Source organism: Bicyclus anynana, chromosome 20, assembly GCF_947172395.1.
Source record: "Bicyclus anynana chromosome 20, ilBicAnyn1.1, whole genome shotgun sequence".
NCBI lineage: Eukaryota > Metazoa > Arthropoda > Insecta > Lepidoptera > Nymphalidae > Bicyclus > Bicyclus anynana.
Window position 1 is genome coordinate 4,896,494 of NC_069102.1, and position 26,829 is coordinate 4,923,322.

The 26,829-nt window shown below is 35.8% G+C and overlaps 3 protein-coding genes across 4 annotated transcripts in view; 1 reads left to right on the forward strand and 2 right to left on the reverse strand.

Moving 5' to 3' along the window:
• Nucleotides 1-12,991, forward strand: part of LOC112053282 (cAMP-dependent protein kinase type II regulatory subunit) — a 40,534-nt gene extending 27,543 nt beyond the window's left edge. The window contains exons 5-7 of the mRNA XM_024092666.2: nucleotides 2,085-2,256; nucleotides 3,379-3,468; nucleotides 3,802-12,991. Coding sequence (XP_023948434.1) covers nucleotides 2,085-2,256; nucleotides 3,379-3,468; nucleotides 3,802-3,932 — 393 coding nt within the window. The 3' untranslated portion in view covers nucleotides 3,933-12,991. The remainder of the gene's footprint in view (nucleotides 1-2,084; nucleotides 2,257-3,378; nucleotides 3,469-3,801) is intronic.
• Nucleotides 12,992-13,439: 448 nt separating this feature from the next.
• LOC112053283 (cyclin-Q) lies at nucleotides 13,440-14,820 on the reverse strand. The gene is made up of 2 exons (XM_024092668.2): nucleotides 14,059-14,820; nucleotides 13,440-13,595 (listed from the first exon to the last, which is right to left on the reverse strand). The coding sequence occupies exons 1-2, from the start codon at nucleotides 14,722-14,724 to the stop codon at nucleotides 13,506-13,508; spliced, it is 756 nt and encodes a 251-aa protein (XP_023948436.1). The 5' UTR covers nucleotides 14,725-14,820; the 3' UTR covers nucleotides 13,440-13,505.
• Nucleotides 14,821-15,739: 919 nt separating this feature from the next.
• Nucleotides 15,740-26,829, reverse strand: part of LOC112053280 (guanine nucleotide-binding protein G(o) subunit alpha) — a 92,656-nt gene continuing 81,566 nt past the window's right edge. For both annotated transcript variants that reach the window (XM_052887980.1, XM_024092664.2), the window contains exons 6-8: nucleotides 26,575-26,704; nucleotides 24,537-24,690; nucleotides 15,740-23,505 (exon numbers count right to left, since the gene is read on the reverse strand). In XM_052887980.1, coding sequence (XP_052743940.1) covers nucleotides 23,318-23,505; nucleotides 24,537-24,690; nucleotides 26,575-26,704 — 472 coding nt within the window. In that variant the 3' untranslated portion in view covers nucleotides 15,740-23,317. The remainder of the gene's footprint in view (nucleotides 23,506-24,536; nucleotides 24,691-26,574; nucleotides 26,705-26,829) is intronic.

Below are 26,829 nucleotides of genomic sequence, written 5' to 3' on the forward strand. Positions count from 1 at the left end.
AAATGAGAAAAATAACAAAGTATGTAACACAATAATTTTACAGGCAAAAGACGAGTTTGTCACTGATAGTGATCTTCTTCCAGGCAACCTAAAGTTAAATGATTTAAATATAATTTTAAATAGTATTTAACCTGTAATAACCATTCTTTGCGTTTGCTCTAATCTAGAAAAAGGAAATCGTATGAATTTCGCGTAAAGAGTCTATCGGTCGTGTTTAAAGATATGGCTATGTTTTATTCTAAACAAGTAATTAAACAAATCAAATACATAGAAAACGTGATAATAATTGAAAGCCTTTTAAACCACGTACCGCCAACCGATTTAGCGTTCCGGCACGATGTGTAGAAATTGAAAGGGGTGAAGATTTTTATCCTACTCCTAACAAATTAGCCCGCTTCTATCTTAGATCGCATCATCATTTATCATCAGGTGAGATCGTAGTCAGGGCTAACTTATAAAGATATAATAAAAAAAAATATCGCTCAATCGCTCTGTCTTTCGGAGACATTTGCGGCATGCGACACATTGAAAGATGATTTATTATAGATCATAACGTCATTCATCTTTCAATGAATCATTTACAAAATATGTGTAAGTTTAGCTCATCCAAATGGAATGTTAATTAGGATTCAAATATTTTCATGTCCCGCTAACATAATTAGCTATGAGGCGACTTGTTTCAATCTTACTTTATTATCTCGTTGGTATAATATATGAATTACATATTTGGCATCGTTTGGCCTACAACAATCTCCAATAATGAGCTCTGGAACCTCGGTAAAGTACCCCTGATTTTCGAACGAATAAAACACAGGAAGTGGAACTGGATAGGGCATGTCTTACCATTACCGCCATTTGTACATTAGTTTCCAAGTGTTATTATAAGTTATTGTTTATTTTTGTTTTAATGTACAATAAAGTATATTTCTTCTTCTTCTTACGCCGATACCGATTTGGTATGAGTTCGGTGCAGTTGAAAGAAATATCACACAGGCGGCATTTTTAATTTTTAACCCCCGACGTAAAAAGAGGGGTGTTATAAATTTGACGTGTCTGTCTGTCAGTCTGTCTTTTTTTTGTATGAAGTCACCTTGACTTACAGACGAGTGCTCTCGGCAAATGGCTCAACCGATTTCTATCAAACATATCTAATGTTTGATAGAAATCAGTTGAACCGTTTGTCTGTGAAATGTCTGCAAATATACTCAAGTGGCTTCTCAAATGAAAGTGAACTAAAAGAGAACATTGATGACTTAATCGAGAGTGTAATTAATAATTTCATGACCTTCGGGGGTTTTTAAAAAATTTCAATTTTATGTTACTCGAAAACTGTTTTTATCAATAATGTATATATATCCAGACACAAACGTTGAACGACATCGGTGCAGTGACGTTGAACGACTCCCTACAAATTCTTTACTCTTCGTCCTTGTCCCATAATACGCTTTTTCCCCCTTCTGGGGCAGCAACTCCACTATACGCGAGACTCCCGTGGACCCGTCACTGGCACCAATGCGCTCCGAGTCACGTCGTCTCTTATGCCACCGGTGCGCGAAATCCCGCAGCCGATGAAAGTTTGTCTCCGAGGAAACGAGGTCCATGTAGTATACAGGCCCCGCCTCCACGCGCTCGATTCCATCCAGCATCTCGAGCCGTAAGTCCTCATATAGAGACAGTGCCGGCTTTGGTACTAATAGCGCCCCTGGGCGAATTTTGATGGCGACCCTCTCCCATTGAAACCCATACGCGCAAAAATGGATGATCCTGCGGTAACTATGGATTTCTCCGTGATAGATAGGAGCTTATATGTTGTTAGAATTCACTCGGCTCCCTGCAACTCGCTTGATTCTATTTAATGCCCCTTTATATCTATCTAGCGCCCCTGGTGCCTGGCGCCCCTGGGCGGTCGCCCAACCGCGCCCTACCTCCTAGGCTAGCCGCTCCTGTATAGAGAACATTCCCACAAGACGTGGTGTCTGTCCTAGTCCCCACGGTCGGACCGTTACCGTACAGTGGAGTATCGTAGGGTATAAAACAAAGTTGATGATATCGAAGTTTTCTTACTCTTTGTTCTTATTTTGCAGTCGTACGAGCGCGCCAACCTGGCGGATGCGCTGCTGCCGCGTACGCTGCTGGACGGCGAGCTGATCATCCGGCAGGGCGACACCGCCGACGGCATGTACTTCGTCGAGGACGGCTCCGTCAGCATCCGCATCGCGCGCGACGACGGCAACGAGCACGAGATCAAGCGCCTAGGTGAGCACCACTGCTGCCACCTTAGACCATTCAAAAGAATGGACCTGTTTCGCACCCAAATTCACCAAACAAAAAGTCTGTCGTTTTTTTGAGCGGGACGAGGTAAACTCACGCATCGAAAACATTTAACATCATTAAGTATATTCTGTGTCCATACACTACACACAACTATATAGTTGACTCGCAATACACACACGCGTAATTTTTACGCAGACTAACCAACACATCGCTTAGACTATCCACAGAATATATATAAAGAATGTTCGATTACTTGATCGATTTTTTGCTGTTCCGTCAAAAGAATCCATTCTTTTTAGAAATCGTTTTTGTTACAAATTTGATAAAATTATGGTAGAAATACTTACTCTCCATCTTTTACTAAACTACAAGTTTTTGGCCGTTTTTTATGCCATTCAACTACACAAACCGGCATTTTTAGGGAGCTCTTTACACGACGAAAACGATTACAACAATGAAACATCGATTCTATAGCAACAGTTTTTATAAACGCGTTAGACCATTGATTCTTGATCTTTGACTGAAAGGTAACGGTTTACGAGGCAGGTCCTTTCTTTTTAATGGTCTAAGGCTGCCACTGACACTTGGCTACGGCGAGCTGATCATGTACTTTGTGGAGAACGGCTCTGATTGTTCTGCTTTCTGAGAGTAGTGCCTCTCGAGGCACAATGACCGAGTACGTGTCTTATTCAGCGCCCGTCGACCTAAGGTGACTTTAAACTTTTTGTGTTTAAGCTTAGATGGTTTGGGCACTTAGAGGAGAAAGGATACTAACAACAGGGAATAGTTGAGCATGAATGGAAATGTTAGAAGGGGAAGGCCAAGGTGAACGATCCTATACAAAATTCAGGACAGAACCAGGTCAAAAGAACACTAAACGGACGAATTTGTATGAAGGATTGATGAGAGATGAAGCAAGAGAGATATGCAAGGATTATAGCCAGTAGAAGGATGTAGTCTCTTTTTAGTATCTACCCCTATGGGAATAAGGCACTATGATTCGTTCGTCGTCAGTTCGCCCCAACAAGAGCTGAGTCACAAAAACAACTACTACTTTCTGAAAATGCAACTCGCTTATTGACTAATGCTATGTAATATTTTCAGGCAAAGGTGGCTACTTCGGTGAGCTAGCTCTGTGCACCCACAAGCCCCGTGCTGCCTCCGCTTACGCCGTCGGACCTACCAAGGTTGCATGTAAGTATATTGTTACGAACTACGGTTCGAGGATTTGGTATAAAACACCTGGTGACTCGTATAAGACTTCATTCTACTCCTAAATCCAAGTATCAATACACACTTCCAAACGTAGGCAATTCGTAGTTCAGTATTGTTCACTTGTATCGCTCCGATGTTACTTCGGTTCGCTCCGAAAGGAGTGTGGATTTCATCCTACTCCTAACAAGTTAGCCCGCTTCCATCTTAGACTGCATCATCACTTACCATCAGGTGAGATTGTAGTCAAGGGCTAACTTGTCTAAAATAAAAAAGAAAATTAAAAAAAGTGATGATGATGGTATTTCCCCTCAGTCCTGGACGTGGAGACGTTCGAGCGCCTGCTCGGGCCGTGCATGGAGATCATGAAGCGGAACATCGACGACTACGAGGAGCAGCTCGTCAAGCTGTTCGGAGACAAGAGCAACCTCACCGACGTGCGATGAGCGCCCCGCCCCGCACTCCGCGCCCCCCGCCTTGACGTCATCGGTCCACCGCGCCCCGCTCTCACCCCTTCTACCGCTGAAGCGATGCGTCCCCCGTGACGTCATCCATCTCCCCACTCTTACCCCTCCCGCTCCGCCGCTGAAGCGATGCGTCTGCCGTGACGTCATCGCTCGACTTCCCCACACAAACTCTCCAGCGATACAGTCCCGCTGAAATGATGCGTTTCTGACGCAACATGGCATTACCTTGTAGGGCAGTATTATTTCATCGATGTTTATAAAAAAAATTAACGTGTGTGCTTTACCACATCACTGAAGTAAAACTTTTTTCAAAAAAAATAACACATAAAAGAGAAACTTGAAAAATAGTAGCGGTTAGCAGCGCCATCTCTCGTACTAGGCCCAACTTGTAAAAAATCAAATTGAAAATTTATTTATTTCAATTAAGCTCAGTTTACAAGCAGTTTTGAAAGGTCCCGTTTATGTCATATTTTAATTTAATCTAATAATAGTCGAACACTTAAAATTAAAGTTACGAGGGTTCCAAACGCGCCTTGGTCCGAGAAGAGCCCACAACAATACTGAGTTTGTTGTGGGCTCTTTGTGGGTTGTTGCCACTTTACAGGCAACAATATTACCATGGTTCAAAGTTACATAGTCCTGTGTATCGCGACAGAAATGCATTATTTCAACGTTCGTACTCTACATTGTCCTTGGTTGGAAATATCACACGCCGCTATTCAAGACCACTGTTTGGTTATTTTTTTTTTTTTTACATTTACACTTGCGTTTATTCAACGTATGAATACGTCACACTAACGTAATGTTTGATGAATACATACACAGTCCTACGGTAGTGTAAAGTGTCTATTTTGTGTTGCTAAAGTACGCATGCTGTTACACAAATGTCAAAACTGAAACCAAACTTTTAATATTACAAAATAAATAATTTCCAAATATTGAATGTGTCATAGACATTTGACAATTTTTTTTTAATGTTTGCGCATTAAGATATTGTAACCTAAATTCGCAATTAATATGATGGGGTTTAAAAGACATGTATTTTTGGGAGCCTCGAGAACGCGACAAATGAAAATTATTAGTATTTTTTTTCATTGTCATTGGTCGCCTCAGCTCTTGAGTCGATGGGTCTCGAGTCTTCTTTCCATCTTAGACTCAGTGGTGTGCACAAGGTTTTTAACTAGGGTACTATATGTACGAAATGGAAAATTTATTCTCCATTTTCTCATAGTCTGTGAAGTCCACTACTTAGACTACATTAGTGTTATTATAAACAGCATGAGTATTTTAGCTAACAAAATTTTAGTGACGAATGTTTTTTTGTATAATTTGCATATCGCAATATAAATATGCTGAGGACTGAAAATTTTAAGCATTGAAATTAAATTAAATCATCTAAAAGTATCCACCACTGTATAAATTGCTAAATATTTGCAATACTTTGCTATAATATGTGTATTGTCATTTATTAACTATGTTGTGGGCACTTAAAAAATCTACTTCAAATATGACATAAATAATTAATTTTGTGCTGGTTTTCAGTCCTCCCAATATGAATAAATAGATTTTACAAAGTCGTCCTTAAAACTTAACCTAACTTAATATATTTTGCGATCTCCATATAAATGGATTGCCATTGAATATAATACCCCAAATTATCACTTTTTAACCAATTAAAATAATTTTTTAAAAATTAGAACCAAAGCGGCAATTTTTTTGATTTAACTCTGATTTCGGCCATACTTGAATCACTTTAGTTCTCTAGGTGCGATCGATTTTAATTATAGTCTGACAAGTTCTTTTTTGACACTCCCGTGATGTGCGGGCGACGGGGGGAAAGACTGCGCGGGTGTGAAGGAAGTGAGATGCATCAGTCGTGGGTTTTTCATTCATCGCTACACATTGGTAGTTACGAACGAACTTGCCAAACTATAACAATTTGTTTTTAAAAAGTGCCATGTTATTTTTAACCGCTAAGTTGTTTTAGATTACGATGAAGAGGCAAGGGGGGATTTTAAAAACTGGGAACGTCCAATAATAATGCATTGTAAAAAAGAAAAACAATAATACGCTTATTTTAGATAGATAAAATGCCTTAGTAGCTATGTAAATGTAGATATCCGTGCATTGTCTGTGTATAATTGACCTATGGTTCAACATATGGGTATCAGTTTAGATCGTGCCGCGTTGCAAGTACTAACTCATGACTAAGGGCCCCGTATGGGTTGGAAATTAGTCATACTCCGACATAATAAATTAATTTGACCTGGTGTTGGTTTTGTAATAAACTTTGCTTTTACAAGTTTTTCGAATCACAATAAAATTGCATTTATATGCAAAATATGTGAAGTATAGTTGTTTTTTTATATTTATTTCAAAGAATTACGATAATAAATGGTAAATTCAATTCCAAAATTTGGTGAATAACGAAACAATAGGTACGCTTAAATTGTTAAATCAATATAACAAGAATCAATTAAATTTAATGCGATTTAATTGGGAATATTCGATTTCAAAATTTAATAATAGTTAATTCAATTAATGTATTGATCAGCTGTCAATGTAATAATAAAGTTGGTTGGTTCAATTGCATTTGAATTACAGCAGTTGATCAACTAATTCAATTGAAAGTGACTTATTACAATTTCATTAGTTGATCATTTAATTGAATATATAGTGATTTGCTGTCAACTTGTTTGTTTTAAGTAATTGAAACAGTTCAAAGCCACGGTCATTATGTAATATGACAATGAATTAAAACCTGAAATAACTTAAATTGTGAAGAAGGCATTTAGTCTTAAAATTTTATTAGTGAAGGTTTCTAGAAGGGTGGAAAATGCATTACTATTGGACGTTCTGTCCTATCTAATATTAGGATATTCTTCTACCGCCATACTGTTTTCTCCAAGGTGTTTTCCATAGAAAAACATTTGTTTTTTAATTCCTATATGATACAAAATTAATATACCTAGATTAGATATAAATCGGTGAATAGATTAAATCACTTCACTTACATTACTAATTAATTATTTATTTCAGTAACAGTAATTAATTTTTTACATTTATTATTATTTATGTATATTGAGAAAGTATTATGATCGGTTTTAAAAATGCCAAATTATTGTTAATTTTCGTAACATTACAATTGCATTGTAATACAAATTTAGATCATACTTAATTTTAGAATGAATACAATGAATTTTGGTCTCGATAAAAATTAGTTGTGTTTCAGCCACAACGAAAAAAAAAATATTTTATTAATTATTATAATTTAATTTAATATTTTATAAAGGAAAAAGAGTTTGTTTTTGTTTATTCTTTTTTCTTTTTAATTGTACGTTTTTAATTCTATTTTCTTTTTTTCTCTTGTTTTAGAGCGCTTGTTTTGTTTGCCAGTTAATTATTTTTGCTGAATAGATCTGAGGTGTGTTAATGTTGTAACATGTACAATGTACTTTAAATCCATACTCGAACGCAACAACCCTGTAAATGTCGATTTGTTATACTCCGCGGCTGTGAAGTTTCAAAATATAGTAAGTGACATTGATCTTTTTTTACAGAAAAACCAAAGAACATTCAGTTTTAGTAAACGCCAAAGTGTTTTATTGTAAAACTGTCGTAGCTTAGCTTGTCGGGAATTTATTCCAGTTCCATATTGTTGAATATCTTGAACAAGAAGTCCTATTTGAAGGTCTTCTGCAGTTATTTGAAGAAACATGTCCCTTGCTAAGTTTTGAAGTTTTCAGTTCAATTGGTAAATGATACATTGTGCGTGTGAGTAGTATCCAAGCTTAAAAATCAGTGTGTATGTTTGTGTGTTCCGAATATTCACGCGTGTACGTCAAACCCTAATAGCGTTCCAGTATTATTTGAAATTGAAAAAAATATTCATTTGTAAAATCCAGCCAAAGTACGGCTGTGCTATTTCAAAACATAGCGAGAGATTTGAAATTTTACAGGAAACCCAAAAAACACTTTTTAAGTGGTTATTGTTGTAAATTTGCAAAGATGATTTATTTTTATTGTGAATTTAAAAATGTAAAAAATGCATTAAAAAATGTCTATTACTAGGTTTTCAAATTTCACAGCCGATGTAGATGAATTCATAAAAATCATATGTAGCACCATATAATGTTTAAGCCTATATTTATACATGTAGTAGTTAGTTTTTGATCACTTCTTATTGTAATTTAAAATATTTGTAGATTAGGTAAATTTGTGGAGTTGATAGTCTAAATCCTGAAGGGAGTGGTGTTATATTATGTTTTGACGCTGTGTACAAAATGAATATGTACAAATTATATCAGTTGCCATAGAAGATTTTTATTGTTTTTATGTTGTTTTTTTTTTTTTGCAAATACGAGGTAATGAGAGTTTACTATTTTTATTTTTCACTGTTATGCCACTCTATCTCCGAATTTATGAACGTTTTGGCTAAAGCAATGTCGTAGAAACAAGATGTTATACTAAAGATGCGTTATCTAAAATAGTATTCGGTATTCATAAACAGTGTATTAACTAAACCTCAATAGGTCTACAATTATACCATTGGTCAATGGTGGGTAGTCCAATGGGATGGGGGACTAAAATAATACAGTCTGTGACTAATTGGGAGACTATTATAATTAACAAAAAAAGATATAACAGCATATTCCGTAAAAAGAGACTAGTATCTACACGCAAAATATGTTGTAGTTAGCAAAATATTATGGGTTTTAGGTTATTAACTATAAAAAATGCGTCTTCAGTTTTACATACAAACAAGCTGTCTACTGTCAAACAGTTTTATGTACATATTACCTCTGCATCCAATGTCAAGCGGACTACCTCGATAGATTGACTATACTAATTATACTTGACTTTAAAGTCCGGCCGCTCAGAGATTGCGTTTCTGACAGATCGTTACAAACATATTCAATTACAATCGCCTCGTTATTTTGTCTAATCACTACAAAGACAAACAGTTGGCATAACCTTGAAACAGCGCACTTTAACAACCTTGTACGCCAGTTCGAAGCTACATCGCCCATTCGATCACGACCAGTCAGAAACGCTATCTCTGAGCGGCCGGACTGTATGTCTTCGACTTGAAGGTTTATCATCTTGTTCCACTGGCCTTGCTTTAGTTACGTTTAACAGTTTCTCATGCTTGCAACTAACTAACTAAATGTGTTTCGAAGCGACAGGGCTGAGTTCCTCATACCATAGCTTATACATTCCCCAGTTGCTGATTACGAAGTTTACGTAAATGCTTTATTTTTGTTGTTGAATAATGAAAGTTTTATTTGTGTCTCTATAGTTAGATTCACTTCAAGTGCCTATCTCATAACAGGACACCAGTTAGCTTCACTTATCTGTAACGTTTAACTTTGAGGTGCAGAGGTGCAAAGCGAACAGTTTTCGAAATACAGCTATTTTCATAGAGCAGAGCAGTCTGCTCTATGAAAATAGCTAGATTCTTTATATTCGTAGTCCGTAGTCCTATATTTATGGTATGGATGATGAATAGAAAATTTATGTTGCTATTTTACATGATGCCTTACAATCAAATACTGAGAAATTCTCGGCAAATTAATCGACGGAGCAAATTAATACAGCCAAGTTTAACATCTGAAGTTCAGAAGTAGAATCGATTATTTCGATTGTCAATATCTCTTGTCGAGTCTACATTGATCCGTCATTTTTATGTCTACTAGAGGTAGACTCCATCTAACGACCGTTTTCAATAACCTACCCAAGATTACGGATAGATAGCTATCCTCGATTATCAGTAACAGTCAAAACTATCTGTCAGTAGGTTATTGAAAAGCAGATAAGAATAGAAAGATGGATATTCTTAACTTTAGTAAGCGAAATGGCGGATAGACAGGTTATTGAAAACGGCCGTAAGGCAACAGGAAGTCACTATTGATTTCACTCACCAAAAACTCTCCATATTTCTCAATGTAATCCCAAGTTTAACAGAAGACTCCCTTAGAGAGTAGTTTCATCCCCCTACAATTCTATCCCTCTAGTTCGAATCTTCTAAATCTGTAACACTTGAAATTGATTAAAACAATTTATTTGTTTCTTTGGCGCATGGATTTCTCAGTAAAATAGCAAAATAAAGTGTCGTGAACTTCTGTAGACACCTGCTAATAATCTATATTTGGGAAAGCATCTCGCTATGCGTCTATGCACAACATTAGTAGAAAAGCCATTCGCAGAACATGTTTTCATTTTGCAGAACGAAGAATAGACCTGTCAGTCACAAAATGCAATATGTTGTATGGTGAGCTTGCAAATAACGCATTCTTTGGTTATTATAACCTATAATTGTTTATATTTATGTCTGTCAGCTTTATTCCTCTGTCTGGCATTAGTGAGAACGACATTTTCTACATGAATATGAGTAAATTATTGTGAGGGGAGTATGTGTATATTAATCTTTTCTTGTCTATGTATTCTCACAAATGCTTAGGTTTGATTGATGTAATACTAAAACTTTTTAGAGTATTTATGTGCACCGTGGTTTAACGTTCAAATTGTATCAGAATTTATTAATATCCTCTATATTATTACTATTATTGCAATGATTAATTATTATTATTGTTGTGTCGAATATTTAAATCGTTCAGAGCCTTTGTTGATTGGCTTTGGCAGTGGCTATTCACTACATAGCATTCAGGTTCGATGGCTTAACCCGTTAGGGTAGAAACTAGAAACCCAAGTTTTTATAACTCGACAGATTGAGTTTCAAATTTGTCTCTATCTCTCTCTGTCCATAGTATCGTGATAAACAGAGAGAGATATAAATCGAAATTCAAACTATCGAGTTTTAAAAACAGCGCTACAGGTGAGATTACAGTCAATAGGTCTTTCAATATAAAGCTTATTTTGATGTAAATCCATACAAATTAGGTATTATTCGCTTACAAAAACGAAGCTGAACCGTATGTAAAACGTTTTAAATATTCGGAACAATAAACTTTTAAAAATTGTGAACACATATTCAGTGATTATTACATTAAAATTGTCAGCCGGTCTGATTAATGATGTAATAGATTTTTTTAGAGCATAATATTTATTGGTTTTTAAAATCGTATTTGTGCAAGGAGGTGCATATTACATGCACATTGTTATTATATATATTCGTATATAGTTTTGTGGGTGTGTGTGAAACGTGAGATTTCCTTTCTATGATACATATTTATATTTCCATGTATAAGGGTCTTGGCACAATTGGTACGTTTATATTAGTGAAATGATGTATTCGTGAATGTTGGTAATGTTTAGGGCAGAGGTTCCCAAACTTTTTTTTCACATAGACCTCTTTCAAAATTTTGCTGGTTCTGGTGGACTCCCTGCTACCTTTCTACATAAAATATTAACTTCCAAACCGATGGTAGAGCATCAGCCAATGGACTTCCTCTGCTGGACATTGACTTCTTGTGAGGACTTCTAAACAACATTGTCTGGAGATAATGGATATAGCGGGTTGTAGACCACTTTGTCTTCGGTCCACCTAGTCGAGTGTCGACCAAACACTACGCTTTCCATAATACTATATCAAAAGCTGAAAGTACATCTTAATTGGGTGTGTAATTGTAGTAGCAAATGATAATGAGGGATTTCTTATATGACTGATCATTAATTTACCATCACCCGATGAACCTCCACTGCTGGACAGTGGCCTCTTCTGAGGACTTCTAAACAACATGGTCTCAAGTTACTACCGCAGACTGCTTTAGGTTGTCGGTCCACCTCATAGAGGAATTAAATCGAATGCATCGCATCCATCATATCGATCGTTATCATATGCTATTGACAGAGGGGTAGCGTCTAGCGAGGCAGGTCCTAAAGTAATTGGTCTGAGCTGCGCCTAGTCGAGTGTCAACTAAACTACGCTTTCCAAGTCGCTACTATAAGCGTATCGAATGTGCCAAGAGTCTTCGTGTTTGTTACCGTACGGGTGTGTGACATATTGTGTACACTGTTTAATGCCGCTGTGTATCGGTCCCGTAGTTGATAGTATGTGCAATATTAATACAATCATATTATATAACACACGTGGTTTACATGAATGTCGGAAATTGTGTCAATGTGGAATTTATTTATTAATAGTTTTTAAACTACACTGAAATGTAATTTAATAATGCTGATTACCTAGATATTTAGGAATATGGTACGGTACAAGATGTGAACTTGATTTATACATCATTGTTTTTAGTACGGGGAAACAAGGTCTCATATCTATCTAGATATGAGATAAACGAAGATCAAATTTGACGTGGAAATCAGTGTTATTAAATTAAATTAATTGTAATAGCATTTAAGGCATATAATATTTCTCTTTATACTGATGTTAATAACCTAATCTATTAGGGAAAATTTATACGCCAACTAGAAAAGGTTTTGGTCATGAAATCAACTGTTTTGATCCATTGAGACAGCATTAATTTTGTTAATGTTCGATATTGAATAAACAGTTGCAATAGTGATTGAAATTTGTTCTAATTGTTGCGCTAATTAATCAGGTGACGTGAAACTATATAAGATTTTGCGCAGGTAGCAATCCTATTAGGTGTAAAAAGCACAAAACGTATTGTTGGATATGCAACTGAAAAATGACTCAATTCTGTTGTCTTCCAATGCATGGACGCACAGAATGTTTATCCGAAGGTCCTGTCATCGTACTATGGAGCAGTTCTTCTGACGATTTCGATGTAAAATTAACAATTCGATACGCTTAAAACGTAGCGTAAATTTTTTATAAATTACTAGTCATTGGTGTCTAATGTAGATTTGTAACCGGACAGCACGTCGGTCGTTTCATTTGTCTGCATTCATGTTAGCCGTAAGTCATACCTGTCCATAATAAAGCATATCAGAGCGGCGACGCCGTCTTCATCTCTTTAATTGCACCTGATCTGGTAGCCACTAGCCGGTCTGAGACTAGCCGCTTTAATCCACATCATGAGCTTACCCTGTACATTTATAAAAATTATGTATCGTAAAATGTTAGAAAACTGAATTATATTTGTTTGTAGATCTAATAATGTTGTTTACTTTCACCTTTGTTTTTTTGCATCATTTATTTGTCCCATTCTACCATCATATTCTCCTCAGTTTAATGACCCACTAAAGTGTTTTACAGATAGCATGGGTATGGTGACAGTCACCTGTATGACATTCATAATACATACTATTATTGTGAATTGCAGCAAACTTTCAAGAGTGAAACAAACTGTCACCCGCACCATCCTACATAAAACAAACTGTACATTACTACAGAGCGAGGCTTCCTTTGAGGAGAGATGTTTGATGAAATGAAATTAAGAGTTTATATGATAGCTAAATGTGGAATGTTTATCAACAAACAAATTATTGCATGAAACTAAAACTAAATTTTTGTCTGCTTGTCCACACTATCTTTCTGCCTTTTGGTTTAAAAACACATTTGGTTAATGGTTGGACAAATGAAATTGTCTAAAAGTTACTTATGACACACTTGGATAGCAAACACTTTTATTCTAATTAAAAGTTTACAATGTTAAAAATATAATCTTATTGTTATATAGGTTCTGGTTCTTTACTGTAGACTTGCATTATTTTTTCCATAATTTCCCAGTTCTTTTCCTTCTGTAAATCTTTGGTGAACACCTGAAATTGTTAAAAAAAATATTAGAAATGACTTTTTTTAAACAATTAACCCTAATATTATTAAAATGTGTACTAAGATGATGTTGAAAACTTTTATGGCATAATTAACTAATTCAAACAGTTTTCCAGATCAATACAAACACTTGATGTTATTTTTGGTACCACCATTGGCTTAACTAGGATTACTTCCTAGGGTGGGCCCAGCCCCTGACATGCCGCTGAGGAGAGTCGACACTCAGTATAGAAATTTAATTTCAGAGGCCTACCTACTGATTAAATTGAGTTTTCTTTGTATTTCTTGTATTTTGGCATCCATCATGGAATTTTAAATTGGTAGCCCAGAACTCTAGTGTGAGCACTGGACCATTCGAGAGTCGGCACAGCCCACCCGAACCCCCTGCTATTTATGCCTATGGGTACCACTTTACATATTGTTTTTGAAAAGTGATAAAGATATACTTACAGAATACCAAGCTGCATCATCATCTAATGTAGATGCCAATGGAACTGATACTCCAAGTACATGTAAAGCCAGAGTTAAGCACGCAACAGCGATGTGAGGTGCTCTGTAGTCGAGAATTGATGGCGAATGGTGGTAATCTTGCAAGAAACCCATGGCCGTTCGAGCTATCGGTGCAGAGCGCCATTGCGAAGCCGGGAACCACTCTTGTAGAGAGCGTAAATAGTGCAGCAAATATCTATGAGGTGAAGGCGCATCCAAATTGAACCCGAGTAAACGCAGCACAAGCAATTCCGCTTGAGCCACAGCACCTCTCCAAGACCAGTACTCCTCGCCCAATTCTAAGGGACCAGCTCCGCGGTTTATAGAATTATGAGCAACGTTTACTGCATCGCGTAACCTCACCGGCTCATCTCTCGACTTCCCAGCTGCACAGAGACATGCTGTACAAATCACATAGCAATCGTAATCGTTCTTGTCTGCCTCTTTGAAGAATTTGTGGTAGAATATCGCTGCGGTAGCAACGGTAGCCGGCTGCAACCCAAGTTTGATGCCACATTCGAAAATGAAGTTTGTCGCTAAACTATGACCGGGCCCGCTTCTGTAATCTGCTAAACGTCGCTCGCGTCTATTACTTTGTAGAGCCATTACGTCGATCACGTCTTTCATTATAACTTTAAGCAAAATAAAATTAACTTTAATGAAAATGAAAAATAAATACAGATCGGATTTTTATTTACTGACCACAGACACAGACGACAAATGTTTACTGACCAAAGACAAAGAAACAAGAGTAAGTCTGACAGTGACACCCACAGTCACAGACCACAGATTAATAAGATAACGTTTCCTAACACCACAGCACAGATACAGAATCAAATCCACGTCTAAGGTTACATAAAGTTATTTACTGGTTCTGTTGTGTTCGAGCTTTTTTAAGCTTCCTTATTATGATAGTCAGGGATCCGTGTATAATTTTTAACCGACTTCCAAAAAGGAGGAGGTTCTACGTTCGGCTGTATGTATGTTTTTTTTACAATATACATATATTCAGTCTATTTTTAGATGTTTAATATCTTCACTTCACGAACTTTCTCGTACCTATCTACCCTCGCCTATTTTTTACTATTAATAAATAACATTTTTCTAAGAGTAGTTTTTTTAACACGCCATTTTACAATCCTCATGATAATTAAGCCCTTGAATTTGATATCCATATTGTAATATTCCAAAAAAAATATTTTTTCACCTCGAATCTATAGCGTCTCACAGATGTCTCGTTGGTTCTTAAGTTCATCTATTTGACAATAGAACACTTGGAACTTTTGGAATATCTAGACAAATCTAACGATATAATTATTACGTAAATCCGTTCAGCGGTTTGGAAGATATGAGGTAATAAACAATATTACATAGTTACATACAAAGATCCGTGTGAAAAACTTGCAGACGGGTAACAAATTGGGAAATAATTCATAATTTCATTATTGTTCACCAATATATAATTTTGTAATGTTATGATTAAGGAATTTCATTTAGCAATAACACCATAACTTTTATTTGTACGGAACACTCGGTACTTGACCCGTTTTTTTATTATTATTAATGCTTAGTGCAATAATTATATCATACATTATTAAAGGAATAAACTGGATGGAGAGGTTTATTAAATAAAACAAATATGATTATTTGAACATAAAAATTAGAATATAATCATTTTCAGTAATTAATTATTTAAAATTATACACTTAAAGTACATTTATAGTAAATTCAATAAAAAATACCAGTGCAGACGAGATACAAAAAAGAGAAAACATTGTTTTTAATTACATCGTTGGTTAAATACTTCGCTTTCAGTAAATGCATTACAAAAAAGTCTGAACGTAAAGAAATAAAAGTTACATGTCACTCGATATAGAAAAATAATGATAAGATTGAATCACATTCAAAAATTACCTACTAGTGACTAAAAATGTTACTTCCAAAGAACGCTTGTTGTAGACTGGCGCCGCGCGTCGCAGCCGACGTTCGGCCGCGCGGTGCAACGCGCCGCGAGCAACGTAACATTTGTTCACATTGTACTCTGACCGGTACCCGTACGACTAAAGTATTCGATGCCGGGGCCGCGCCTACAATACATGCGCCGCACCTCCGCCCTTACCGCGAATCTCAGACGTAAGTCAATCAAGAACATACAGTATAAATAGTGAGGTTAGTTATAACTTTGGTAAACATGAATGAAGCGATGCGATGACACATAACGACGACTTAAATCGCTAAAAATTCAACGTCTCGTATTCAATAATTTATTATTATTATTTATTATTAATTACAACTGAATTGTCGCTAAAACACCGTCGGTCCGGTCTCGGAGCCCTAGATACGCGGTCACGCGACACCTATCTCAACCGGCCCGACGAGCGCCGACCAACTCTCGAAAACTTCATAAAACTCCTCCCCGATGTGGATCTAATGAGCGCGATAAACCTTTGAGCCGCAACAATTCAGTCTTAAAATAAGAAGCTTACGCACTTGCCACGTGAGCCGACCGCGCGCGGCGGCGGTCGAGCGTCCATGCGACGCCGGTGTAGTGTGCGCAACTCTCGTGCCTATCTGCGGCGACGTGTGCGCTGTGACGCGTGCGTCACGAACGCCGTCGGCCGCAGTCACGTTCCTTACAAACTAAATGTGATTCGAGCGAACAAACAATGCGGCAGTGTACAAAATTTACATCACATCCACTCGAAATATTAAAGCATACAAGGTGATCGGCGGAGGAACACATCCAAACGCAACAAACAGACGAGCCGCGGGGAGGCGTGGGTCGCGGCGGTACCGCCCACCTCCGATCCTCTAAATGTAGTATGAAGCTTACCTAAATTATACGTTTCGGGATTGAATGTTGAACTGCGCTAATTATATTTATTAGTTCTGTTTTACATACACATATCGTTATATAACAGTAAAAAACCTACCTAGCAACAAGCGAGCGACGTGCGCTCGGGTCGCGGGCCACTCTCCGACTGCGAATGTCGCCGATACAACGGTGCGAATACTGCCGAGTACGTCGACGCTAATGTCGAAGGTACTGTGTGGAGTTTCGACGCGTAGAATCGTTCCATTCGACGCGAACTATTATAGTACATTGAAAGACTACAACAGTAACTATTATAGTACATTAAAAGACTGCAACAGTAACTATTATAGTACATTAAAAGACTGCAACAGTAACTATTATAGTACATAGAAATACTGCAACAGTAACTATTATAGTACATTGAAATACTACAACAGTAACTATTATAGTACATTAAAAGACTGCAACAGTAACTATTATAGTACATAGAATAATGCAACAGTAACTATTATAGTACATTGAAATACTACAACAGTAACTATTATAGTACATTAGACTGCAACAGTAACTATTATAGTACATTGAAGGACTGCAACAGTAACTATTATAGTACATTAAAGACTGCAACAATAACTATTATAGTATATTTGAAAGACTGCAACAGTAACTATTATAGTACATTGAAAGACTGCGACAGTAACTATTATAGTACATTGAAATACTGTAACTAGTATAGTGCATTGAAAGACTATCTCAGTAGAATGTATGACGTAGGGTCATAGGCCATTTTGCCCGCACCTCCTCAAACTTACTTACATTGTTACACTTCTTTGGTTCCACAATGCCGACGTCGGAGTGGCCCGCGCGGTCACAGTAGGCGTTAAATATTCATTTAAGTAATCACTTTTTACATACTCAATATAGAAAATAAAAATGAAAACAAATCACCTAACTATGATAATAGTAAAGGTTACTGTCTAATTGCATTATTAATTAATGTTTATTTGATACAGTTACTGTCCTAAACGCTTAAAGTAAGATTTTTTTCTCTTCTTTAATTTTAGTATTTAATAATAAATTATGTTATATAGTTTTATATATGTATAACGTTTGATTACGCCAATTCGCGAGTGTATACAAGTTTATATACTCACATATCTTACACATAATGTAACAGAACCCAGGCTATGGTAACGTGGGGTCGTTATTCTGTGGATTACACAACTTCCGAGGAAATCGTCGCAAGGAACGAGGACATATTCACTAACTTTTTTTTTTGACGTGACAACGTCTTATAATTCGATGGAGCCGGCTGCACACTTAAAAAAAGATGACGTCATGCGTCGTTCCCTCGCTTTAGGGTTGCCAACTTTTTTACCTATGACTCGTTCAACTATCGTCAGCAAAACCGACTTTACAGACAACCGATTTTTTTTATTCTCTACATGTTAGCCCTTGACCACATTATCACTTGATGGCAAGTGATGAATGCAATCTATTATGAAAGCGGGCTAACTGTTTAGGAGGAGGATGAAAATCCACACCCCTTTCGGTTTCGACGCGACATCGTACTGGAACGCTAAATCGTTTGCCGGTAGGGTTGTAACTAGCCACGGCCGAAGAGTCAAACCAGCCAGACCTGGACCAATTAAGAAAATCTCAATCAGCCCAGCCGGGGATCGAACCCAGGACCTCTGTCTTGTAAGTTCACCACGCACACCACTGCGCTATGAAGGCCGTCAAAAACTCAAGTACAAGACAATGTAGGTTCCAACAATAATTGTCATATTTCATTTTTCCAATTGGCAAGTAAGTGAATATGTGCCTTTCTTGCACGACAAAGTCCCGTTTACACTTAATTACAAAAATTATAATTCAAACATTTTTAAATATACTTTATAAATATAAATACGCTAGATAAAAATAAATACCTAACATGATTTTTATAATTGCATACACGATTAGATCTTAAAATGCTACCTTAATGTATTACTGTAAAAGTGATATAGAAAAAATATGAACACAAAAAAGAACTATATATACTTGTATATGGCATAACTAATTCTCTCGTAGGAATAAACAGTTTGTGCATAGTATGTCGCTAAACTTAAAAAATATTTTTTTTTGTTCTGTTCGAGGATACACCTTAGCTTGGAAGGCGTGCCAAACGAAAATATACCTTAACACGATGTGCTTACAGTTTGTGCTTTCAAAAGTTTATAAAAAAATAAATCTTCATTGTAAGTGATAATATCTAATAATGGAATGATATTTTGTATCAGTTAAAGTAGGCCTGTGAATGTAATCATGCATATCGTTATATACCGTATCCATAGAACGAGATTGGTCGATTCGACGAGCGATGATTGTAACGTTTCGACAGAGTAAAAAGAACCTAATGCCACTTGTAATAAAGTTGTATATTCAGCTTACATGCTTCTGGCTCATCGACCTCCTATTAAAAAGTAGATGCACAATCAGCGACCAAAAAACGTCCCCATTCAATGAGTGCCACACACAACTTCTTTTGTATTATTCAAGTTATCGCATTTGCAAATTCAACCTTAAACTCAATGCTTAGATTGAATTTGCTCTGAATTTGGGATTTTACTGAACATTGAACTATATTTAAAGGCCTCTAGATATAATTATCTTTACAAACAATTCTAAAACTGTCAAAGCAAAATTGGCCAGTTTCTAAGTGAAATTTTCTACATGATTGTGCGTCTTTTTATTATAAGTGGTCAATGATCTGGCTATATAAATAAATACACAGACCAAATTGAACCTTAAAACAAGTGTCATTACGTATATTATCCTCTGAGATTAATGTTCGAATCATTTGACCCGAGCGAGGACAATCTCTTGCTAAGGAAAACTTTTTGCACTAAATATTGGTTCCTTTCTGTTTTTGGTCCGTAAGAGAGTGAGTATATAAGCGCATGTGTTCTGATGCACAGACATATTGTTTCGCATTCAAATACTAAATGCAAGACCAGTGGTGTGCACATGGTGTTTAACTAGTGTAAGCACTATATTTTCTCCAAAGCAGATTCGTCATAACTCTTTGCAAAAATGTCAAAATACACTTCTTACCCTAGTAAGCAGTGCATTTTCGCATCTATGGAGTGCACATCACTGGCATTATATGTTTTGTTATATATTGTATATCTCACTGAATTATATCAAATCATTTTAAATTTGCTTGTTGATTTATTATATTTTACTTGATAAAATAATTAGTTGAATTATTTTATTATTAGGTAATTATTTATGCGTCAACTTTTGTATTCCAATGGCACACACATAGAATATATTAAAAATTCTGTAATATTAATTTATTTGCTGAATATTATCAAAGATTTTTTTTTATCTGCCACTACAGTTTTGTATGTCATTAAATTTCGAGTAAATTTCAAGGAGATAGTACAATGAATGCGAAACAATAAATGGCGCTCGACAGTGTCGCAACTAGACCGCAAACACAACCAATTTTTCTCCATATGTTTTTTTTTACAAAATTTAATGTCTAGCACCAAAATTTAGAATCGAACACTATTATAGATACCTAAACTTTTCGACTGAGCTAAGAGGGTGCAATTTATGTCCACGTGGAAACTAGCAACAAATATTTTGGCCGGTCTGAAATACAACTTGCACATTCATAGATATATTAAAAACTTCTATAGAGATTTTCTACAAGTTGATATGCTTACAACTTAACTCTTGCCTAACTTCACTCTCAAGTTAACACAAAGAAGTCGTCAAGTCGACAATTTTAGATTATTATTATTATTAAAAAGTTGATCTGTTGTATCTAAGTTGATTATAGAATAAAAGTGGAATATAAGATACATGACCTCTCCTAAATAACGTTTTATGAGTGAATCATAAGTTGATTTATCGTATTCAAGTTGATTGAAAATCGACAGTGAAATACAATTTCTACCTCTTTATAAACGATTTTTGAATTTATAAGTTGATCTCTCGTTTTATATATTAGTCGATTGAAAAATAACACGTCTCGTTAGCGTCACTCATAAATGTAGTTATAAACGATTCATAAGTGTATCTATTTGTATCTCCAGAATTGGTATTTTTTTTAATGTTTAAATATCTAAGGGTATAAAAAAGCAAGTTATCAGACAGGCCAAAACAGTTTGGTCTACACAAGCTACAAAGTACAATATGTTGAACAATATACAGTGGGTGGTGTTATTAGAGTGGGATCTAGTTGCACACCGCATATGGAGCACATAACATAGAACGCCGAAGCCAGATTGCACAGTGCACAATTGCATCGGTATAACAAGCTTACTTCATGTTATAATACATACGACGCTCCACCACTAGGTAAGGATGTGACAATTGATATACAGTGACCGTTGATATATAACACTAAAGATAAACAGTTCATTAAATAAAAAAAATCCCATATCAGAATCTCACTTTATAAATGCTTTTTGTAATGGTATTTATACTATTTAAAAATGTAAAGGATTAATTTGAATGAGGCATCAATGATGCGTATTGTAGATGCGCAACCCCCACTGCTACTTATGTAACAAGAATGATTAAAGTTGAAAAATTAATTAAAGTCATCAGTAGAAGTTGACCAAAGTCATGATGAATATTATTTCACGATCAACCGTTAACATCACTCACATATTCTTGTGCTTAATTTGCAAACATCCTTTGGACACTTCTAATGTGAAACTGCATATCTTTGGCTTTATATATCAACGGTTTTTGTTCAATCCGTTACAAAAAGTTGTGGAACGATTAGAAAATGCTTTACGACCACAAAAATACATCCTATTATAAATATGAGAAAGATTCATCCAATTTTACATTTTCACGTCGTGTCCAAACATAGCGACTGAAGCTAAACTATACATACATATTATAAGAATGCAGCGATTTATATATCGAAACATGACTGATTGTGATAATACTTACAATCTAAGATACGAGTTATTTGAGTTATTTCTTATATACAGACAATATCAATTCAGTTATGTCATTATCGCAATCATTAAGTATTCAAACAGTGTTTAAAAAAAAGGAATATATACCTCACATGAATTTGTAAGTATACACTATGTTAGCTTCGATTCTACCCCCATATTAAAGCCCCAAATAGGATTGAAACCAACATAGAATATATCGACACACTCACTGGATTAAAACAAAAATTCAAGAAATAAAAGTTTTTGGATTGTTAATTTTTTTTTTTGACTTATCACATATTTAGTTATCATAATTATGTGATATTTTTCGTGCCAATGATTTTGTCTGTATATATACAAAATAACCTTGTATATTTTTGCTTTATTCCTCTCGTAAGGAAACTTTGAACCTGTCCGCTTTGTTTGGAAGCGACATTGGAATTTCTTTATGAATAAGACATTATTAATACGTCAACTTCTATTCCATTAACCTTTTGTATTTTTGACCTGGCACATCAACTTTTATTGTCTATGGACGCAAAATTTCATTTTCATTGTGACACACCTTTCGCTTCATAGACAAATTGAAAGTTGAATTGCCAGGTAAAAAAAAATATTTAATGCAACTTTGTAAAGGCTTTATATAAAGTCCCGTAACAAACATATTTGATTGTTATAAAAGGTCTTGCAAAAGAAATCGACGGATGAAAAAATGGTTGAGTAATCATAAAAATTGCGATTTTACTCTTCCAAAGTATCATTTGAATGAGAAATTGCAACATCAATGTCTAATTGTTTGAAAAAAATCCAAAATTAAGTTATAAAACCTAAATTCAAGTAATTTTTTTTTCAATTCAATTTGCCACCAATACATGGTTTTAACAATTCAAAAAAGAAATCAGTTTAAAAGTTAGTTTTATTTCTCTCATGCAAATGATGTGAAAATCATAACTTTTGTGGTTACATCAATAACTAAACGACGTTGCGTTTACCGACCGACAGTTTAAGTCACACATTTGACATTCAATGTTTATTAACTAAAATAAGTCAATTTTATTTTTTAATGTCAAATGAGCTTTATTTATTTAAAGTTAGCAAAATCTTAATAGCTCGAAACTTTAGCTAGAGTTGTAGGTGTTTTTTTAATGAATAGCATTTGATAGATAAAACACTATCAATTGAGTAAACCCATAAAAGAAAGTGCATACTACTGTTCGTAAAGTAAATTAAATCATTTTTTTGACACCTACAAAATGGCTAAATCTCACATTTGCGGTGTTAAACGTCAAAGTATATCCTATAGAGATTTGATATTGGTAGTATCGGTCAACGCAACGTGGTCAGTTGGTGACGGTGTGTGGGGTAGTCTGTACCGCTAGCTATGGTGTGGGGTAGTCTGTACCGCTAGCTGTAGTGTGTGGGGTAGTCTGTACGGCTAGCTGTGGTGTGGCGGAGTCTAGTAGAGGCCGCACCCGCGCAGGTTGTTGGCGATGATGACGTCAGTGACGGCGTCGAACACGAACTGTATGTTGTTGGTGTCGGTGGCGCACGTCATGTGGCAGTAGATCTCCTTGGTGGTGGACTTGTTCTTCGCCTCGAACTGGGCTTGGATGTACGCCGCCGCCTCGCCGTACTCTTGCGCACCTGAATCGTACAAAAAACGTTAGTCAAGTTTGAAATGTTAGAGTGAGTGAGAATGAGCTTAGATTTGGTATATATCTTGTACTAAAAGCGATAGTTTTTGGCCGATTTTGTACACTATTCAACTCTACACAAAAAAGTATTTATACGAAGCTCTTTAACTGACGAACACGATTGCAATTATGAAACATTGATACTACAGATTTTATTTATCGCATTCAATCGTTAATCATATACTTTGACATAAAAGTAACGTCTAGCCGAGGTAGATCCTACACAATAATTGGTCTGAGATCTATTGGTAAACAGCATAAAAATCAATTCAGTACTCTTTCGAGTTTATTGCGAAAAGACAGACAGACAAAGACGCAGAGGACTTTGTTTTACACATATTGTTTTACTTGATTATCGCAACAATAACAGATACCAATTTCCCTTTGTCCAAACAAACAAAGCGAATAGTACTTGTAGAGCTTACTGTGCCGTGGGAGACTAACATTCCGAATCCAAATTCTTCAGCAAGAAGATCAGCTTCTTTGGATACTGAATTCATTCCGAATTCAGTCTGCTCTAATAGAATCTTACCAAATTTGAATAGGTAGGAAGAACAACACGAGCAGAGAAGAGGAGTGTTGATCGATCGTCAAGGAATTCCTTAACCCTACATCCAGTATTCACAAGTCCTGGAGTTTGCTTGGTGATTTTTTCTCTACCACGCGATGGACCCGGAACCTGCACGGTGAATCCATGGAATGCCAAGATATTCGTCTCAATAAGTCAGACAGTCCTTCGACATAGGCCTCCTCTACACTTCGCCATTCTGCTTGGATTTTTTTAGTTGACACCTTTTCTTTTCGTTCTTTACAAGTTATCAATCTTGACTAAAATCACCTGATGGTAAGTGATGGTGCAATCTAAGATGAAAGTGTTAGGAATCCACACCCCTTTCGGTTTCTACACGACATCTTAACCTTTTCTGTTACTACTGGTGTTTTTCTGTCCGTTAATTTAAAAGTGTATACAAGTAATCATACCTGTGTATTCAGGGAAGCATATGGTGAGCGGGGATTTGCGTATCTTCTCCTCGAACAAGTCCTTCTTGTTGAGGAACAGGATGATGCTGGTGTCCGTGAACCACTTGTTGTTGCAGATGGAGTCGAACAGCTTCAGACTCTCCTGCATGCGGTTCTGGAAACGTCCAATTTTGGGCTTTTAATCATTGCACTAATATTATGAAGAGGTACTGTTTGTGAGATTTTAGGAGGTACTCCCTGTATGTAATGTACCAATTTTGAAAATTGTTTAACCAATAGAAAGCCACGTTATCTGTGAGTGTCATATCTCATTTATCAGAAACTATGCGAGTGAAACCGCGGGCATCTCCTACTAAAATTTTAATATTTACATTGACACATTGCAAATTATTTGCAATGTATAATATAAATATTTTCTATGATTTACTTTGTATGCCAAATAAATACCAGATGAGGGTATATATTCTTTATGCCGGATCTCGTAGTAATATATTGCACTACGAAGGTTAAATTCCTTAACCTATCTTACATATTAAAAATAATTTAATTTGGTAAACACTGACGAAAAAAGTTATCTGTTTGAAGTTACGTAGGTAAACATAATAGATAACTGTAATCTTAAACTAAAGAATAATAACAATATAATGAATAAGTATAGCATGCATTATAAAGGTGAAAATGATTTGCTATATTTATTTCTTATCATTTATTTATAAAACATTGATAATATACAATATTTAAATACTTTGTTAAATAATAACAATATAATGAATAAGTAACGTCCACTATAAAGGTTAAAATTATTTGCTTTATTTTTTCCTATCATTAATTTATAAAACAATGATAATATAATTAATATACAATATATACAAATACATCCGACTACATGTTGTATAGCCATTAAAACATTAGAAATAGCAATTGAGCAAAGTAAAGAAACTTTCTGCCTTGTATGTCAAAAACAGTTGAGCTTTTCTATAATTTTTGTAATAAATGTAAACATCATATGAGTTGTAGAAAGTGAGATAATTACGTGAGATAATAGCGGAAAATTAGATGACCTTTGACCTTTAATAACTTATGGCCTAAACACGAGACTTTATGAGACTTTTGAGACAATTTTTGGAACACCAAAATGACGGTGTATACCTAGTTATTCAATTTCCAAGTGGACTGGACCATGTTAAAAGTATTACAGGCAGCCACTAGCAACAGAAAGTTCAAAAAGTTCTGTTTGGAAGTTTTTTCAAAAGGTCCCATAAGTGGACGTTTATTTGCTAATATGATGATTACACTGATGATTGTGGTAAATTCTTAACGAGATGGTTCTTTAAATTGTCAGCAATGTACATCAAATAATACCAGCTGCACTAGAAAGGTGTGTATCAGTCTTAAGCCCATACCAGTGGACGTACATTTATTAATGTGATGATTACATTAATGACTGTGGTAAAACTCTTAACAAGATAGTTTCTATTAATTGTCAGCAATGTACATCAAATAATACCAGATGCGCTAGAGAGGTCGTCTAAAGTCTTTATCAGTGGAAGTTTATTTGCTAATATGATGATTACACTGATGATTGTAGTACACCCTTAACGAGATAGTTCTATAAATTGTCAGCAATGTACACCAAATAATACCAGGTGTGCTAGAGAGAGGTCGTCTAAACTCCCTATCAGTGGACGTCCATTTGCTAATATGATGATTACACTGATGATCGTGGTAGACTCAACGAGATAGTTCTATAAATTGTCAGCAATGTACATCAAATAATACCAACGGCACTGGAGAGGTCATCTGAAGTCCCTATCAGTGGACGTTAATTTGCTAGTATGATGATTACACTGATGATTGTGGTACACTCTCAACGCGATAGTTCTATAAATTGTCAGCAATGTACATCAAATAATACCAACGGCACTGGAGAGGTCGTCTAAAGTCCCTATCAGTGGACATTAATTTGCTAATAATTATTGTGGTGGACTCTCAACGCAATAGTTCTATAAATGTCAGCAATGTACACCAATATATTTACCGTTGTCTCGTCTTCGTGCAGCACCTGGTCGTACTCCGACATGGCGACGCAGAATATGATCGCGGTCACGTCCTCGAAGCAATGGATCCATTTCTTTCTCTCCGACCGCTGACCGCCCACGTCGAACAATCTGAAACATTATACGAGTGACAGTTTTAATGTGATTGATGTTACAGTACCAGTGACTTAAGTAAACACCCTGACAGAAACCCAGATCACTCCCAAAAAAATAACTTGTTGAATAGGATAATAATA